Source organism: Zootermopsis nevadensis, unplaced genomic scaffold, assembly GCF_977971745.1.
Source record: "Zootermopsis nevadensis isolate Lab colony 2312 unplaced genomic scaffold, Znev_1.0 Znev_ptg000013l, whole genome shotgun sequence".
In the NCBI taxonomy this organism is placed as follows: Eukaryota; Metazoa; Arthropoda; class Insecta; order Blattodea; family Termopsidae; genus Zootermopsis; species Zootermopsis nevadensis.
In genome coordinates, this window is record NW_028259145.1 from 7,393,690 (window position 1) to 7,412,256 (window position 18,567).

The following is an 18,567-nucleotide window of genomic DNA, read 5'->3' on the forward strand; positions in this document are numbered from 1 at the left end:
GGAGCGAAATGCGAAAACTTGCTCGAGTCTGCGTTTTGACTACGAACTGTGGCAGTTAACGGGTTCGCCGTGATCTTGCGGCAACTTCTCCGACACATTCGTACTGCAGAGCAGTCTGAACAACTGCTGGCAGGCGTTACATTAAGATACAACAGCTGAACTTTCAAAATAAGTAAATCTTAATTTTCTTTTCAGTCTGTATTATTCTATTTACTTTCTGCTACTGTCTGGCGCCGTAGCCGCGTGGTATGAGGCATCATGCTTCAGACCGGTGATACGGAATGCGCGCTGGTTCGAGTCTCGGGGGAGAAGAAATTTTCTCATGAGCTTTCGACCAGTGTATGGGACTGGTGCCAACCCAGCATCGTGAGGAAATTGGGGAGCTACAATTAGTAGCGTAATCCGGTCAGGAAAGCTAGCAATGGCTGAGGGTTCGTCGTGCTGACCACACGTCACCCTATATGTGGTTGGATGATCATTCACCTCTGCTTAGGCATGTGAACGTGAGGCTAGCAGTCAAGATAGTCGGCTTTGGCTCTCTGGAGCTGTTACGCCATGGATTTAATTTTAATTTTAACTTTCTGCTACTTCCTTGTTTTAATTGTTACTTCTTTCTCTCTTCCTTTTTATTTTTTCTCGTATTTTATTTGTGCCCTTTCGGATCTTATTTTTTCGTTTATGTATTGATTTCCTTGTGTTCATTTACCTATCTTACCTTTTAGCCTTGAATTTACAAGTAATTATGCTGAACCCTGCGATTCGTGCAAGATGGTTATAAAACTCTCTTAATTTCTGTTATCATTCGCGACATCCTGCAGCTAACAAAACTAACCAGACGCCTTATCGCATCTCTGTCTAACTCGTTACACTGAAATTCATTTCCCACTCTGAGGGATCAGCAAATTTCTAAGCTGTTAGAGGACGCAATCGAAAAAAGTGACAATATTTAGAGAATAAGAGGCAACTGAAAGAATTGTAAAATGTCTTAACCTTTTCTTTATAAATCGCATTCTTCACCTAATATTATAAGGCAATTAAAATGTGTATGTGATGCACAGAATATGTAGCACGCATAGGAAATACGAGATAGTCATAAAATCTAAAGGAAAAATACCACTGGGAATAATCATGCATACATTGGAAGGTAATATTAAAAGCAGGAGCGCTGTATGTAAGTCTCCATTGTGACAGCATTTGGAATCAGAAAGAGAACAAATTATGATTTCCATCTCAGTCTCCTTTAAAGAGTTGGATGAGCCAGCCTCAGAAGAGAATCCATTGCCGTTGTTAGTAGCTTTGTAAATTCGTGTCTCTTGGCGTTCTTTGCGGGCCTCATACCACGAGACTGAGTCGTAAGACATTGTCCGGCATTATTTCTTGAGATTTCTTCGAGTAATTAATTGGTACTCCCCTGGATTGGTTCCCAGCGACTCGAAGGGCAAGTCCAGTAGCATTGTTGCTGCCTTCCAGCCTCTCGATACGCGCTATGAGGTGGTATTTCCCCAAATTCGATGTATGGTTATACCGCCATGACTCGGTTTGCTACAATTTAAAAATAAGGAGCCATTTAAGTCTGACAGGAAACAACATGAGATAATTAGGATTTCAGTCGCACATTCCTTCCTTGGAAAGAGAGACCAGCCAACATCAGAGTCAAATACATTACAATTGTCTACGCCAGGACTAGCAAAACACGCGGCCCGCCGAAACATTTTCTCTGGTCCAGGGGCGATAGGCTCAACAGCGCACATTACTTCGAAAAATCAAGTTTAAAATCAATCAAGTATAATAAAACCCGATATTGTTTTTAAAGAAGGATAAATTAAATTGCAATTTTATCTTCACACCTCTTTATTTATAAATTTATTTCATTCTTATAGAGAAAACATTTAATATTAGGTATTTTTACGTAAATACGTCTATACGGAAGGGTCATTCGGCAAAAACAACGTTACGAAAAAGCGTCAGGAAAATGTGTAAGATGCTTACCTAGGAAATATCAACAATTTGTAAATATGGATCGACAACAATGGTCAGCTTGCATGCATTGTTATGTCACCTAGGAAACGTCATCTGTTTACTCGGCATTGTTGTGTTAGATTACTGCCGTCAACAATCCGTTTTCGTAACAAGATGGATGACATTTCATTACATTACATTATATTTCATTACATTACAGAGACGTAAATATAATTTAAATAGAGAGACGCATTTACGTCAAATTCTCCGGAACCGTGGTTCCACTGTCAATTTTTTCTTACATTTAGGATGGAATGTGACCAAATTCGAGTAATTCTCTTTCTATTTTTTCAACTACCAATAATGTATAAATATGGACCGACAATGGTAATCTTTTACGTGAAAACCATTGTGTATAACAATGCAAGAAAATTCTAACCCACGCCAGCAACAATGTTGGCTGAGCATGCCTTAACGCTCTTTTCTCGTTACTTATGCATGCAGTATAATAGCCTGAATGAACCGTATTGCACTCTATTTATTTACTAACTGTTACGCCATCTGTTTACTCGGCATTGTTATGTTTCATTATTGCCGTCAACAATTTGTTTTCATTATTGCGGAAAGAGCTGAGCTGTGAATCGCTTGCAGGAGAAGTGCGTAATACACTAGATAGTTTTGTGCTGTTGAAAACCTTTTAGAATATCATAAGTACTTATCTTGTATAAGAATTATTAAGAAATCTGTGATACTGCCCTCCACACTCTCCATTTTATTTCTGATTCAGTTGATCATTGACGGTGGACATCGTGGTCTCTTATCACTGAACAAAGTTTAAGGTAAGGGATTCCTAATTTTATTATTATTATTATTATTATCATCATCATCATTATTTGCAATTGCATTTGTAATTGTCTGCGGTATCGTGAGTGTTGGTGTGTAATCGTTAAACACTCATATGCCAGCACTTCCATATGGAAGATGTCATTGAATCTAGAGGACTCTACTTCTGTAATGTTGGCTACCGGAGGAATTCTGCACACACCTTCGTCCTTAAGGGAGGATAGCAGCTGGTTGTATTTATGTCATGTTATTGGTAACGCCTGATTGTCTGATTTTATTTGTGCTGTCACGAATACTGAACAATTTGAGGTAGAATTGAGGTTGAAACGTTTACTACAGCACGAGGTTTTTGTACTTCAAATACCTTCTGCATTTATGGTAAATATTTCAACTTCGACAGCAATACGAAGGAATCTCGTGAATTAATTTCGTTAACTCTTTTAATCCGAAGATGGTCTAAAAAAAGTTAAGAACTCCTAATAATCACTGCTTACAGTGCAACTCATAAATACAGAATGTAGCGTTAAAAGTTGCTAAAGCTGATGTTACATGCACGGACTACCACTCTGTTAGAAGTGTCGTGAAAACTAAGAAGCTTTCCTTGAGTTCAGTGCGTAACAGTAGCCATAGTCGCTTGTAGCTTTTCAGTTTTAAACGATAATAAACCAACTGGCAAGTATTAAAACTTCATATTAACTGCTGGCATTGGAGTAAAGGAACGTAAATTATGTTTCTGGAAATTAAAATCGTAGATCCTACTTTGATAAATAGTGTCGGAAAACTTTTTGATAGGTCCGAGACATGATATATTTAGACTAGACACATTTTAAATTTAATTTGGTAACGACTACTTCGATAAAGAAGAACACAGAAGTTTTACTTGACGCTAGTAGAAAGTTGGGGACGAGTGATGTTTTCCGAGCTTTTCCTCAGTTGTAAGGCAAATACAAGGGTATAATTCAAAAAGGAGGATGGCCCTCCAACCTCAAATCATTAAGGCCTTCAGCTGACGTGACCCCCACCCCAATTCGCACAGCGACTTCTGGGTTCAAATTCCAGACAACTCTCGAACCAAAATCCTTTTCATGAAGGACAAGTTGCCTAACGCGATACCTCTCATCAGCAGCAACAGACCGTCAATGTTTCCGCAGCGACAAAACCCTCGTCTTAGTTATAAGCCTCTGTCTACCATTTCCAGCAAAGCGTTCCTTACGCAGGAATGGTGTTTTCTAGCAAGGGACGATGTTTTGTGCTTGCGCAGGTCTCTGCCCTTAGTTAGGTTTTTGGTGCTGCTAGGTCCAGAGACAGGGTCTAGCTCTATGGATTGGGCCCAACAGAGTCAGTTTTTTACGTGGAGACGGAGAAAGACTCCAGTCTCCAAAACGCCATTTTATGGGTTTTTGGTCTTCTACTATGCATTAGGTCCAAAAAATAGTTTGCTTCAACGTCTTAACAGAGACTCGAACCAAGAATTGTATTCGGGTCTGTGACCTTAGATCCTGTAATTTCCTCTCCGAAAACAACGCATTTTGCCTTGGCGTCGCTCTCTTATAGCGGTTGCGTTCCTGTCAACAGAAACCATTCTTCTTGTAAGGATTCGAACCCAGTGCCTTTACTTCCGTAATCTCCTCTTCGAGGCAAAAACTCTGATCCTGTCTCGCTTAGTTTCGGATTTATAGGAACCGCCCTTAAGGAAATCAAACCCAGGACAATTTTCCCAGGGTTCAGACTCTGCGGTATTTACTAAGGGGGTATACGACAGTTTCTTACAAATTCATCTTCTGGGTCTCAGACAGTTTTCGGGCTTGTGACCTTAGTCAGTCAAATCATTTCCCAGGAACAAAAAAAAATTGCCTCGGCGCCATTCTTCCCTAGTCCTTGCTGTCCGAACAACATAAAACATCGTTCCCGGGATTCGACGGAAGGAAACATTTTCTATGGCCCAGCGCCCGGGCCCCTCAAAAATCATCTTTAAAGTTAATGAAGTATACTGAATCCGGGCGTTATTCGTAAATAAAGGCAATTGGAATTGTAGTTTTCCTCACGTCTCTTCCGATTATTTTTAAATGTGTTCTCTTCTTATGGGGAAAGTACTTACTCTTATGACTGAATGTAACCAAATTATAAGCTAGAGTAATTATCTTTGTTTTGTTTTTTCAACTACCAACAATGTGTAAATATGGACCGACAATGGTCAACTTTTATATTATGAACTCCTGTGTGTATAACAATGCAAGAAAAAGTTTTAAAATTTCTAACCAACACCTGCAACAACCTGTTGGCTGAGCATGCCGTAAAGCTCTTTTCTCGTTTCTTATGCATGCAGTATAATTGTCTGAATGAACCGTATTGCACTCCATTCCTTTACCTAAGAAACTAATTGTTACGTCATCTGTTTACTCGGCATTGTTGTGTTTCATTATTGCCGTCAACAATCCGCTTTCGTTATTGTGGGAAAAGGTGAGCTGTGAATCGCTTGTAGAAGTGCGTCGTAGACTAGATAATTTCGTGCTGTTAAAAAAACTTTTAGAATATCACGAGTACTTATCTTATACTAGAATTACTAAGAAATCTGTGATACTGCCCTCCACTCTCTCCATTTTAGTTTTGATTAAATTGATTATTGCCTGCAGACATCGTGGTCTCTTACAATTGAACGAAGTTTGAGGTTAGAGATTCCTATTTATTATTGTTATTGTTCATCACATTTACGTGTTTTCATCTGCATTATTTAACTCGTGTAAGAGAATTAGGCTTGTCTTCTTTTTAACACAACTTCAAGTAATATTAGATTGACTTCTCTTTGTTTACGGCATCAATGATAGTAAAATAATATTCCAGTAGGCAATTAACATTTTACAATTTTAAAAGAATAAAACGTGATTCGTAGTCCAGAATCTTAATAAAAATATATGGATGTTAAGAAGTGGGGTTTATATTCTGAATAATAATTCTAACACTTTACATCTCTTGATACATCGGCATTATTGAAGCGTTTTAGGGAACTGTGAAGAATTCTTATTTCGGTTTTACAAGCCAAATTATCAACGAATCTCCCTGTTATTATCCCCTTACGACAGCAGATTGAATCCGAGGAATGCTTGCTATTATTGAGTGCAAAATATTTTGTCCTCCGATCTCATATCAAAAGAAAATTAAGATTAAAATGAACCAAAGCGTAATTGTGTCAGTTGTGCTGTGTGGGTGCAAAACGTGGTCTTTCACTTTGAGGGAGGAACATAGACTGAGGGTCTCTGAGAACAGTGTTTTGAGGAAGATATTTGGACCCAAAACGGGAGTGGGACAGATAATAGAGAAAAGTGCATGACCAGCTCCACGGTCTTTGCTCCTCACCCGATGTTGTTAGGGTGAGGTGGGCAGTAATTGGTTGGGAGGCCTGAAGGAAGGAGACCTCTGGGAAGAAATCGGCGTAGGTGGGAGGATATCATTAAGATGGACCAAGAACCTGAAAATTGAAGTATGCAAAACAGTAATTTTGCCTGTTGTTTTGTGTGGGTGCGAAACATGGTCTCTCACTCTGAGGGAGGAACACAGATTGCAGGTGTTTGAGAATAGGGTGTTGAGGAGGATATTTGGGCGTAGGAGAGAAGACGATGGGGTGTGGAGAAAACTACATGATGAGGAACTTAAAAATTTGTACTCCTCCCCCAGTATTGTCAGGGTGATTAAGTCGACAAGAATGAGATGGGCGGGGCATGTAGCACGCATAGATGAGACAAGAGGTAGCGCCGGTTTTGGTTGGGAAGCCTGAGGGGAAGAGATCTCAGGGGAGACCTAGACGCAGATGGAAGGATAATGTCAGGCGGGATCTATGGGAGACAGGAGTTGATGAAGACTGGATTTTGTTGGCCCAGGACAGAGTCCGGTGGAGGGCTTTGGTTAATTCGGTGATAAACCTTCGGGTTCGGTAAGCCATCTAGTTAGTTAGTTAGTAGGTTAGATGGCACCATCAGCCTGTGTCAGATTCCTCCATGAGGAGTGCCGTTTTTCATAATTATGCTTTTGTGCCTTCCCACACTTCCCAAGTTACTTTCTCTAAAGTGGTCTGTGTCAGTATTGGAGTACAGGCGTTATCTTTACCTTGAGCAGAGTCATGGAAGTTGCTTGTGATCGATGACACTGATGGTTCTAATGGTAATACTGTTCTTGTTCACATGGACATTGAAAATGTTTCCAGTGTTTGAAGATAAACACGAGTTCACTTGTGTGGAGTTGTACATTTTAACATGGTCATTTTTCAAGATCCTGTCTTTCTTCTAATGGGGATCTCCAGAAGACTTCATAATTATGTCTTGGGGTAAAGAATGGCAGCAAGTGATATGAAATATGAAACTGTCTTTGTGTAGTTATTTGGGGCTTACAATTCATGCACTATATATCAGTTATGGTTTCCATCTCACGAGTCAATCTTAATATGTCCTTTAATTTCGTATTGCTGTCCTGCCATGCTTGATAACTACCAAGGTGTATTTTATTAAGAAATATTATGTAATATAACAGGTAATTTTATATGCTAATATAAATTAATTTTTGCTTTCTTCATTATTTTTAGAACTTACTGACCTTTGGAATGGCAGACAACACTCCATTGGAGGTAAGATTTTGTTTGATTTTTAAGTAAAGGTTAAATAAAATTCAGTTACACGTTTATGAATGGAGTGATTGTACTTGGAATACAACTTTTATCTCACATTATTGTGGAACTGTTTCATTCTGTAATGCAGGGGTTTTCATGAGGAACTGATGCCTACTTAGCTGGTAAAACATTCCCTATGCTTTGTGGAAAGCAAAGGCTCATTACCTGCATTGGACCTTATCTGAAGCCATTTTTGAGACACTTGATGACCACTTTGTTATGAGCTTATTCACAACCTTATTTACAGTGCTACATGTAGCATAGAAAGGGTTAAATTAATTTTGTAGTGGAAGTACATTTGGCTAGTTCATCTGACCTATCTTCTTTGTTTAGCTACTAGATGACAAACATGATAATTGGATCAGAACTGTCTTTAAAAAATTAATTATGCATACGAGGATGTATTTGATTAACTGCTGACAACTTTCAGCTGTTTAAACTACAACACAACTTCGTTGGGTGTGGCAGTGTTGAAATTTTAATAGTGAAAGAACAAGAGATTGAGCCTTATACTATTTTAACTGAACTACCAAGCCACCTGTATATCTGATATGTTGAACTAACGCTGTTAGAAAGGGACATTGTATGTATAACTCTTGTTTACCTAAACAGATAGTCTCTCTTGTATGTTAATTTCTTTGAGTGTCCAGTTTGGAAAATGTTTACCACAGATTCTCACTTTTATCTGCAGATAGTAAATGGTTTTGCAAGGGAGGCAAGACGGAAGAGTACAGAGGCATTGATCGCTGGAGAAGGGGGTTCAATGTAGGTGAAACCTTTTGTTTTAATTATCAGTGTATCAATATTTCTGGATGCAAGACTGTAATATTTATGTTTAAGTTTTGCAGTTGTACGGGTATTTTGATTCTGGAACAGCCAGTCTAACCTGGTCAGCAGAACACAAGATCCTCTGTACAATTGTTTGTCACAGAAAAATTGTTCTTTCTCTCTTATAACTTTATTGATTTTTTCTCCAGGAATGACGATGAAATGGAGTTACTAAGTCGACTAAGAGAAACCATTGTTAAAAACCCTGGGGTGGAGTGGTCACAAGTGGTTGGCCTGGAAGAGACCAAAAATGTTTTAATGGATGGAGTAATATTCCCCCAAAAGTTTCCAGAATTGTCCACTGGAAATCTAAAATCTTGGAGAGGGATATTGCTTTTTGGGGTAAGACTTTAAATATGCTGTCATGGCATAAGGACTTTGATGTCACTTTTTTCACAACAGACCAGCCCCTGAATGAATACACAGAATCGCATGCAGGGCGTACAGTTATGTAATTCTATCATTGGGTTGATTTGCTACAAACAGCAATAGAATGTTGTTTCTTAATGTCATGTTAGAAGATTATGTTTCCATGGCACGACATATTGTGTACTCTTTATTAGATAACACACTTAATGAAACGCGACCATCTACTGCAAATTTTGATACAAACACGGGTCTACATTAAGTGAAATTTCCAGCCAGTTACGTATGCAAAATAGCAAAGATTGCAATTGGAACGTAAATGTTCTCCAGTATGGTATACAGAATTGTTGGCTTTGTTACACATTCTGGTGTATTTAGATTGCAAAGTACCTGGTGGTGTTCTTTGCATAGTTTACAAACACTAGAAAGTTTGTGCAGTCTGTCATGGCGAACGTTTATCACATTAATCTTTTTTCAGCCCCCAGGAACAGGAAAGACACACTTAGCAAAGGCAGTTGCAACAGAGGCAAACAATTCCACATTTTTCGCAGTCTCATCATCAGACCTGGCATCCAAGTCGGTTGGAGAATCTGAGAAACCTGTCAGAATCCTGTTTGAACTGGCAAGAGAGCATAAACCAAGTATAATTTTCATCGATTATGTGGATTCACTTCTTTATTCACGCTCTTACAATGAATCTGATTCAGCTAGAAGAATCAAAGCTGAGTTTCTGGTTCAGATGGACGGTACAGTATTTTAAAACAATTCCTTTATACACAAATTGTGCACATTCAATGCCCATGTCCAGTAACCTCTGAGCCACCTGTAATTATGTTACCTTAATGTAAAATATTCTGTATTGTGACATTTGAAAGGTTTTATTTATTTATTTCTTCGTTAGATGTCAGTAGCTGATGGCTGTATAGAAAGCTGACATGACAAACAAAAATTAATTTAAACTTCAATAGAAAGGAAAATTTAAGAAACAAAAATTGCTTCACTTTTCAGAACAGCATTATGATTAGGAGAGCAGGTGTCTGTATTGGTGCTAGACACATTGCAAAATGAGCATTAATATTTTGAACAAAATCTTCTAGATAGATAGCACGTGATGTTGGTTTGAATATATTGCTTGTAATACAGCAAAGTGGCCGGCGGAGGCAGACACTGAGCGACTAGCTTGTGAGTGCTTTTGATAAAAGTGTAGACATCAGAAAGCGTTCCTTTACTTTGTAATTAACAGATGATCCTTAGTTCTGCAGATGATTGCATCAGTACGTAATTCAGAGAAGTGAACTGTAGTAGATGTCACCAAATTTCATGCTTCAAAGTCACAGCAGTCATGCAACGTTCCAACACAAACAGTGGAGCCTAGGCAAATAAAAGAGCTTAGAACTTGCGGCATAGTGAAGCTAACATTGTACTGGTGACTTAGAGACAGGTAGTGGAGGCGATGAAGTCCTTCCAAGACGTTGAAGCATGCGGTTTGGTCATGCCTGCTGTAGGACTCATATCCTTGAGGGGCTTTTATTGATTTATGAAGGGACAAATTCTTTTCCATTCTTCTCAGGTGTTCACTATGATAACGATGGCATACTAGTTTTAGGGGCTACTGATATCCCTTGGGCGTTAGATGCTGCTATTCTAACAATGTTTGAGAAGAGAATTTATATTCCTCTTCCTGAAGAGCAAGCCAGATTACAGATGTTCAAATTTTATTTGAGAAAAAATTCACACACTCTGGAAGACGAGCATTTCAAAACACTGGCCGAGAGGACAGAAGGGTAGGTATATTACTCGAGAATAAATTGGCATAATTGGTACAAGTACCAAAAGCACATCAGAGAGAGGTGGTCTGTATTAATCTTCCATAAGTCCTACTTGAAGCTCAAAAGGAACTTCAGATTTCTCAAAAATAACTCATCATACAAAGAAATGGTACTTTATAAAGTATACCTCTACTTAGAAAGTTACCTTAATTTAAAACAATTTTTGAATTTGTACATTTGATGCAATTCAAGAAAAATTGTTTATGCCTCTTGGCAGTATAATGTATGTTCAGTAATGGATCATAATGAAGTTTGCCGATCAGCTATAAACCACCTTATCATACTTTAGTTACAAAATGAAACAAGGAGATGGACAGACATACTTCTCTTTGTAACTTTCTGTAGAAGCAATTCCAGACCACTGTTCACTGAACATTTCTTACTCAGTTTTGATACTAAGCTCCCGTCTTGTGTGGCACTCCTAGACACAGTCTGTGTATTGAGGCTGTGCAAGGGAAAGGAAAGGAAAGGACACATTGGATAGGAGGTTGGGTGGGCCCCATAGCCAGTCTGGACGGGAAGGCTAGAGGAAACATCCTCTGCCCCCGTCGGGGATCAAACCCCGGTCATCCAGTCCGTAGCCAGTCACTATACTGACTGAACTACGCCAGCTATGGGAATACAATGTTTATTTAATTCAGTTTTTAATTTTAAAAAATTTTATGGCCATTGAGGCATGGAAATTGCTTTTCTGCTTTGCCACTTTTTTGTTAGATGTAAAAATTCTCATTTGTTTCAGTACAGACAAGTAACAAATATTAGGGTATGAAACGATATTTTAGCAATTTCAATTGGTCCATTGGATCAGTCACCTAATTGATTGTCTTCAAGAGGATGTACGTCTGAGTGAAATATAACATTTTTAATTAAATTAACTTCCCTGCATGCATGGCAGTGCAATTCCACAACCACTTCAAAGGCTTGCTGATAATTTCAAAAGAATGTGCAAGAAATTCCTTGTCTTAAGCCGTTTTTAAAACAAATTGATAACAAAATAACTTGGTATTTAGTGCTTCAAAATCAATGCTGCTGTGAAATGGAGAGCTGAAAATTTCATTTGTGGTCCATTGGTTACTGTATTTTCTTTGCCCTGCCAACTGACCACTGTGTTCCATCTTCTACTAATGTCAGGATCTAGAATGTTTGGAGGTTTATGAGCTCAACTGAAAGGTCAAAGTTAAACGCATCACTACACCAACATGTTCCGTGCTTGTGGTTGTATGTGCTTTCAACAGTAGGCAATTCATGAAGAAGAAGAAGAAGAAGAAGAAGAAGAAAGAAAGAAAGAAAAGACACACACACACTTAAGTATTGTTTGGCCCATTGTCATATGATTTCAGAACCAGGTATTTGTACCTGTTAGAAATCCACTGTATACACTTGCATCTTTTCGTCACAGGTATTCTGGTGCTGATATTAGTATTGTTGTACGAGATGCATTGATGCAGCCTATAACAGAAATGACAACTGCGACTCACTTTCGGCCTGTCACCGAGTCATCCGATAAACATTCTAGTGTCAGTGGGGAGAACCTCCTTACACCTTGCTCAACAGAATACCCTGGGGCTGTTGAAATGTGTTGGAAAGATGTGGAAGATGGAAAGCTGTTTGACCCACCAATCACAATGGTGAGTGTATCTGGTGTTGACAGCTTCAGTGTTGGAGTTCTGGTAAACGACACAGCAGATGTCATGAGGGGAGGGGGATTGAAACTGAATAATCACATCAGTTACTGATCTGTTTTGATTCCAATTTAATAAAAGGAATGAAAATATTATTAGAATCTTGTAAAGAAACAAGCTAGAGACACCATCAGAAAATAGAACAAAATCATAATAAAGAATAGCTACTAAATCCTTCAAAAGTGTGATGAAGATCGAATTCAATGGAACCCCACGTTTACTCTTTTCCAGGGATTAATAAAAAATGGTATAACTGGGAAATGTTAGGAAAAGCAAAAATATCAAGCTTTGTACGTAACCTCAATACCCAACAAAAATGTAGGTAAATTATTAGGCAATGTAGGGCCATTTTTACAACATATATAATTCCCAGAAACAGGAGGAATATATTTACTTCTTAAAAATATAATCTGACATTTTGCTTTGTTGCCCTCCTCCATGAATGTATTTTTCCCCTATTGTATTCAGAGTTGATATTGATCGCCCAAGTTTTTTGTTTGTTGCCATAATTTCTTATTGAACCAGAATATATAAATATAACTGCAGTTCAAGTAGCAGGTACAGCTCGAATAATGGCCAACTTGCAAATAGCGACATTTGAAACAAAAATGATGCAAGATGGTGACTAACTCATCACAGGAGCCAGTGGTCGAGAATAGAAGTAGGCCAGTCACAACAAAGGTGGTACAAAACCTTATAAATTCAAATCATATTATATATTTTGTACAATATAAAACAATTGGAATGGTGGGGAAACTAACTGGGCTAAAAATAATAATGAAGTCAAACATGAATACAAAGTAGGATTCAAGATTCTCACAGCAGTGAGTCTAAAGGGATGAAGTGACAAAGGATTGGAGAAAAGTACTTAATGAGAGATTCATAATTCATACTCTTCATGTACTGTTGTTAAGGTTATTAAATTAAGAAATTCAAGGTGGTTGTCACATATAACATGCATGAGGGGAATAAGAGAATTAGGGTGTGAAGGTATGGATTGGATTCAAGTGGCATATGGCATGATCCATTTATGGTCCTTGTAGCACAGGCCTTCTTGAGAAGGTAGTAAAAGTCCCTTTACTAGTCACATGCTGGCATATGGAACCCACAAATTTATTACAGTGTTCATAAAAGGTTGCCACTGGACTCTGAGTCCATTTCATGAAGAGCCTTCTTAATATTGTCTTCCCATCTATGTGTATGTCTCTCAAATTCTCTTCCCTTCTAATTACCCTACCATCTCCTGTGTATGGTACACATCCCACCCATCTCATCCTCCTTGGTTTGATCGCCCTAATAATACACAGCAAAGAGTAATGTTGTTGCACTGTTTCCATAAAAGCAGTGGTATGTTCTGAATGTTGGACAGACCATAGCAAGTCCTATTACTATAGTGCTTCCCTAACATAGCTTTGCTTTGTTAACAGGAACACATGATGCTGGCACTTGCCACTTCAAAACCAAGAGTGGATGATGAATACATGGCAAAACTAAATAAATTTGCAGAAGATTTTGGTCAGTGGGGATAACTTCGATACAACTACTATTTTCTCTTGTATAATACTTTAAAAGTTTTGGCGATGGTACCCCTTTCAAAATTTTTGCAAAAATTTAAAAATGATTATAAATGTCATGAAAAGCGAAAATAACTAAAACTTTTCGAAATAAACAAAATTGAATTCGGAATATTTAAAAAAAAGTTTAGTTTTTGCGCGTTTTAGACAGTTACCTATTTTTTTCCCTTCTTCTTCCCCAAAATACTCCCCACCAGTTCCATGCGAGAACCGGTCTCTGCCGTACCCTGACTGTGACAGACTCGTTCTCTGCGGACTCGGTGTATGCACGATACGGTCTCTATGACCCGGTCTCTGACGGTCCGTCTCTGAAACGACCGGGTCCAACAGGTAGCGGGTGAGATATAGACCGCGTGAGGCAGAGATCGAGTCCGGCAGAGAACGGATCTGGTAGGGATTGGGTTGGGAAATTTTTAAAAAATGCTGGAAATTGTCCAAAAAGCGCACAAAACCAAAAATTTTCGAAGATTTTTAAAAAAAATTGAAGATTTTTTTAGTTCTGTGAGCTTTATATAAAATTTACAGCATTTTTTATTTTTTTGAGAAATTTTGAATTTTTTTTAAAAATACTCCCCACCTCGTTCCCTACAAGAACCGGTCTCTGCCGGATTTTGTCTCTGCCAGACTCGGTCTTACACGATCTGGTCTCCGACCTGTGGTCTCTGCAAAGGCCACGACAGGCAGAGAACGGGTGGAACAGAGAACGAGTCTGGGGTAAACCGTGTGTGCCAGAGATCGGGTACGGCAGAGAACGGTTGTGGTAGGAATCGGGTTGGGAAAATTTTGAAAAAGATTTCCAAAATATGCTGGATATTGTCCAAAAAGCGCACAAAATCAAAATTTTGCGAAATATTTGATTTTTTTTTTTGAAGTTGAAATTCTCACGATCTCAGTTTTATGTTTGATTTCAAGAAATACTGTCTGAGTAGCAAGACGGTAACGCAGTTGACACTTTAATATGCACAGTTCTCATGCTATATGATGTGAGATCCTTGACAGAATAATGATGTAGTGAAAACAGATGAAGAACATCCCATTCAAATGTCATGACACCATGTAGCATGTACAATTATAATTGATGAGTATAACATATCCTTATTTTTGTACTATAAAATTAAAATATCAATGCAGTTAGTGAATTGTTCAATGATAACACTATTTAAATCAAACTGCATTTTACTGACAAAAAATTTTAGCTCTCAGTTTGAAATTGTGTATGATAATAACATCCTACAGTGTACAAGAAACAAAAAGAGCCACTTCCTTTCTATTTTTAAATACAGGTAGCCCTCGATTTGCGCCGATTCAGAATAACGCCGCATTTGAAACTAGAAAGTCAAAAGATGAAAAAAATATATTTTACTATTATTTATAACGTTTTACAATGTATCTCGTGGTGCTTCTTATACTAAATCGTAATTCTTACATCGCTGATTTTGAATAAAAATTATAACTACAGTCATCTCTGCAATTACAATTATGTTTCGTTAACGCGAATTTGCTCCTATGAGATCGATGAATCGGTAAAAGCTGTTTGTGAAATGCAAATTTTTGCAAATGCGAGTTTGCTCTTATGCAAGTTCATTCCTGGCGCTTTAAAATTTCAAAGGGCTAATTTAATCTCTGCGGAGGTACCGGGGTTCTCTTTACTATGCGATTTTCTATAGCTCGGCGTCTGACATGAATGCAACTATCGCATAACAGCAGAGATGACTGTACACATCAATGACATGAAATAATCGGAGTCAATCGCGGGGACCAACAATTTGCCTGTTGAAACTGTTTAAAATATATTTTTTAAATTCCCTTTATTTTATTTACGTTATTTCAGAGCTTTAAATGTAATGCCATTATATTACTCGTCAATGTTTGGGTGCCGGGAACGCATGTCATTGACTTCCCATTGATTTACATTATAAAACGAGTTTAAATTTATGCCGGTTCGTCCAGGAACGCATCCCCGGCGTAAATCGAGGGCCACCTGTATATGTTTCATGTATTCCATGCACCCCAATTTTAAAAATGAATAATTTTGAACTGCTTGTATAAAGTAAATATGTGAACTTTAAACTGTGAAAATGATACAGCACGCAAATTGCGGCTTACTTAGAACTTCACACCCACACTAGCCAATAGAAAAACCAATTATTTAAATCAGAACATTTTCCTATCCACTTTTTAATCTATTTTGCTTTGTATCTTTCAACTTTTGTCCACCATGTTTTCAGGCTAGTCTATCTGCTTCCCCTACCTCTTTCCCAGTTGTTTTTACTACCATGTCTTTTGTTTCACTTCCCCAGATTTTTAACATTACCTTTGCATTTATTTCCAATCTGTATCACTCGCTTTTCTCAGATTAGACTTCTCACAAGGACCTTCACATCTATAGACACAAATGCTTCTAAATCCATTTCACTTTTTTTCCCTGATTTTGTTAGACTTCATTCATTATAAATTATAATTTTTAAGAATAAAGACAAGTATGTGATCATGTCTCAACATCAGAATTCAGGACAGAACCAGAATATAAGGATAGCTAATTAATTGTTTGAAAATGTGACAAAATTCAAATACTTCGGAACGACACTAACAAATCAGAATGACATTCAACTGACGAAATCAAGAGGAGATTAAATCCAGGGAATGCTTGCTATCATTCAGTTAAAATGTTTGTCCTCCCATCTCACATTAAAAAATAAAAATTAAAATACACAAAAGTGTAATTTTGACGGTTATCCTGTATGGGTGTGAAACTTGGTCTTTCACTTCGAGGGAGGAACATAGATCGAGGGTCTTTGAGAACAGTGTGTTGAGGAAGATATCTGGACCTAAAACGTAGAGACAGGAGACCGCTGGAAAGACCAAGGTGTAGGTGGGAGGATAACGTTAAGACGAACCTTAGGGAGATAGGAATTCCTGGAACAAAGTGGATACAGTTAGCTAAGAATACAGTCCGGTGGTGGGTTTCTGTGGACACACTGATGAACCTTCGGATTCCATAAAGAAAGTGGGCTATTGTCTGGCAGGCCGAGTATACAATCGACTTTTCGAAGAATTTCCTGCACCACAGAGTGAGTGGTAACATTAAAAAATATTATTGTTAAAATACACTTTCTTGTCTGACTCCTAACCTGGTCTTAAACCATTGTAACCATTCCATATTTGTCTTAAAACAATTTTTATTTAGTTTGTATGTATTTTTTTACTTTTCTCAAAAGAACTGTTGAGACCTATTTGTTTCTAGATTTTTCAAAACCCATTCTCTTCACACACTGTGAGCACTATTTTACAGCCCACAAATATCATCACTAATCACAGTCAAATTGTTCCTGGACTGTCTTTACAATGCTGCATTCAATAAACGCAATAAGATGAGCTGTTGTAAGTTTGCAATTTTCAACCTGCATGTTCATGTAAACAGAAGTTTGTTTATCATTCAGTACACGTGCACTGCTGTGTGAGAACACACCTGCACACCTCTCAATTCTTGTTCAATAATCGCTTGCTAAACACAAAACTAACAAAAACCTACAGATGTCCGTAGTAACAAATGCACATTTTCACTGATTTAAGGAGAATTGCCAATAACTCGGAATATATAGTGAAAGATAGAGTTGTCTCTGCATAAGCATCACAACACGGACGCGTACAGATGGTCTGTAGGTAAATTTCCATCCATTTAAAAGAGATTAAGTTACAAGTCAAATAGCAATGCGATTACAAGAATGTTAAAAGTTGTTGCACTTTTATAATTAAGCAATTCGCTGTGCGACCCCTAGCAATTAGACCCCATCACCATATATGTCACTTGCAAACACATTACTGATCCCCCCCCCCCCCCTTACGGTTTCTTAATCCACCCTGCACAGGTAGCGTACGAAATAAATTCCCTCAGGACTAGTAAAGTTGCTGGAAACATGTGTTACTTAAATTCCCAGCACAGAACAATTTATTGTAAATAAATTCCATAATATAAGTTTAAATTCTCTCGATGGACAACTAGGTAACTCAGTGAACTTACAGAAGAATTGTTGGGTTACATTTGATGAAACGAATTCTCAACTCGAACAATAAAAATCAAAACGTAATCTTAACTGGCTTAATGTAGATTCGATTACTAAGAGTTGGGATTTCTTCCAAATCATATGCAATTATTATACCATCACGACCACCCACAAATGTTGGAATCAGGAAGTGTTCTTTTTCAGTAAAGCATTTCAGTCAGTGTAATAGCTAAACTGAACGACCCGAAATCAATTCCCGGGAAGGCAGCTTATTTATCTTCCAAAGAAACACACACAACGACTCCGAGACCCTACAAAAGATATTTTAGTTTTGATTTACTTTACTTTACAAATATAATGTTTGCTGAGACACTTCTCAGTTATTCTAGAATAAATTACTAACAGTAAGTCTTATATCTTAATGCAGTTTTTCTCTAATTAGGTAGTGGCGTATCTTTTACTAAAAATGAAACGCCTGTAAACTGACAACTGTAGGATTTCAGTTTCTCACGGCGGTGAGTACGAAGATGAGTTGTAAGGCCGCATAGTATGGTAGTTTACCAAACTTTTAAAAATCCTTGCTGCCCCCACCATCTTCCATATCTTTCCAGTGACTTTCTGACGTAGTTAACCGTGATAGAACATGTTTGTTCGCTCGTTTGCACAAACGTAAATAACATTTCTAATGGACAGCCGGAAGAAGTTGTAAAGCAGAATAACGGGCTGCTTCATTTTGGCATAATTCACGAGAAACGAATTTCAGATGTCTCAAACAAACCATCAATATATTTAATTCTATTAGAACTGTTGAAATTCCTGATACTC

The 18,567-nt window shown here is 37.9% G+C and overlaps 1 protein-coding gene across 6 annotated transcripts; it reads left to right on the top strand.

Moving 5' to 3' along the window:
* Positions 1–2,539: 2,539 nt before the first annotated feature.
* LOC110831449 (vacuolar protein sorting-associated protein 4) lies at positions 2,540–15,795 on the top strand. 6 transcript variants are annotated; one of them, XM_087348544.1, is made up of 8 exons: positions 2,567–2,615; positions 2,747–2,798; positions 7,376–7,417; positions 8,151–8,224; positions 8,437–8,629; positions 9,132–9,399; positions 10,224–10,437; positions 11,882–13,574. In XM_087348544.1, exons 3-8 carry the CDS (start codon positions 7,394–7,396, stop codon positions 12,216–12,218), a joined length of 1,110 nt encoding a protein of 369 aa, XP_087204670.1. In that variant the 5' UTR covers positions 2,567–2,615; positions 2,747–2,798; positions 7,376–7,393; the 3' UTR covers positions 12,219–13,574. The 6 variants fall into 6 exon arrangements, with proteins under 6 accessions (XP_021923147.2, XP_021923149.2, XP_087204670.1 ...); XM_022067454.2 differs by lacking the exons at positions 2,567–2,615; positions 2,747–2,798 and adding exons at positions 6,879–6,957; positions 13,592–15,795 and having other exon boundaries at positions 11,882–12,110; XM_022067455.2 differs by having other exon boundaries at positions 2,540–2,798.
* Positions 15,796–18,567: the final 2,772 nt, after the last annotated feature.

Excerpts from the sequence above, each read along its gene's own strand:
- LOC110831449 (XM_087348543.1), top strand. The coding sequence starts at position 6,937 with ATGACACTGATGGTTCTAATG. Across the intron at positions 6,958-7,375 it reads TGACACTGATGGTTCTAATG|AACTTACTGACCTTTGGAAT; the intron begins GTAATACTGTTC and ends CATTATTTTTAG. Across the intron at positions 8,630-9,131 it reads GAGGGATATTGCTTTTTGGG|CCCCCAGGAACAGGAAAGAC; the intron begins GTAAGACTTTAA and ends ATCTTTTTTCAG.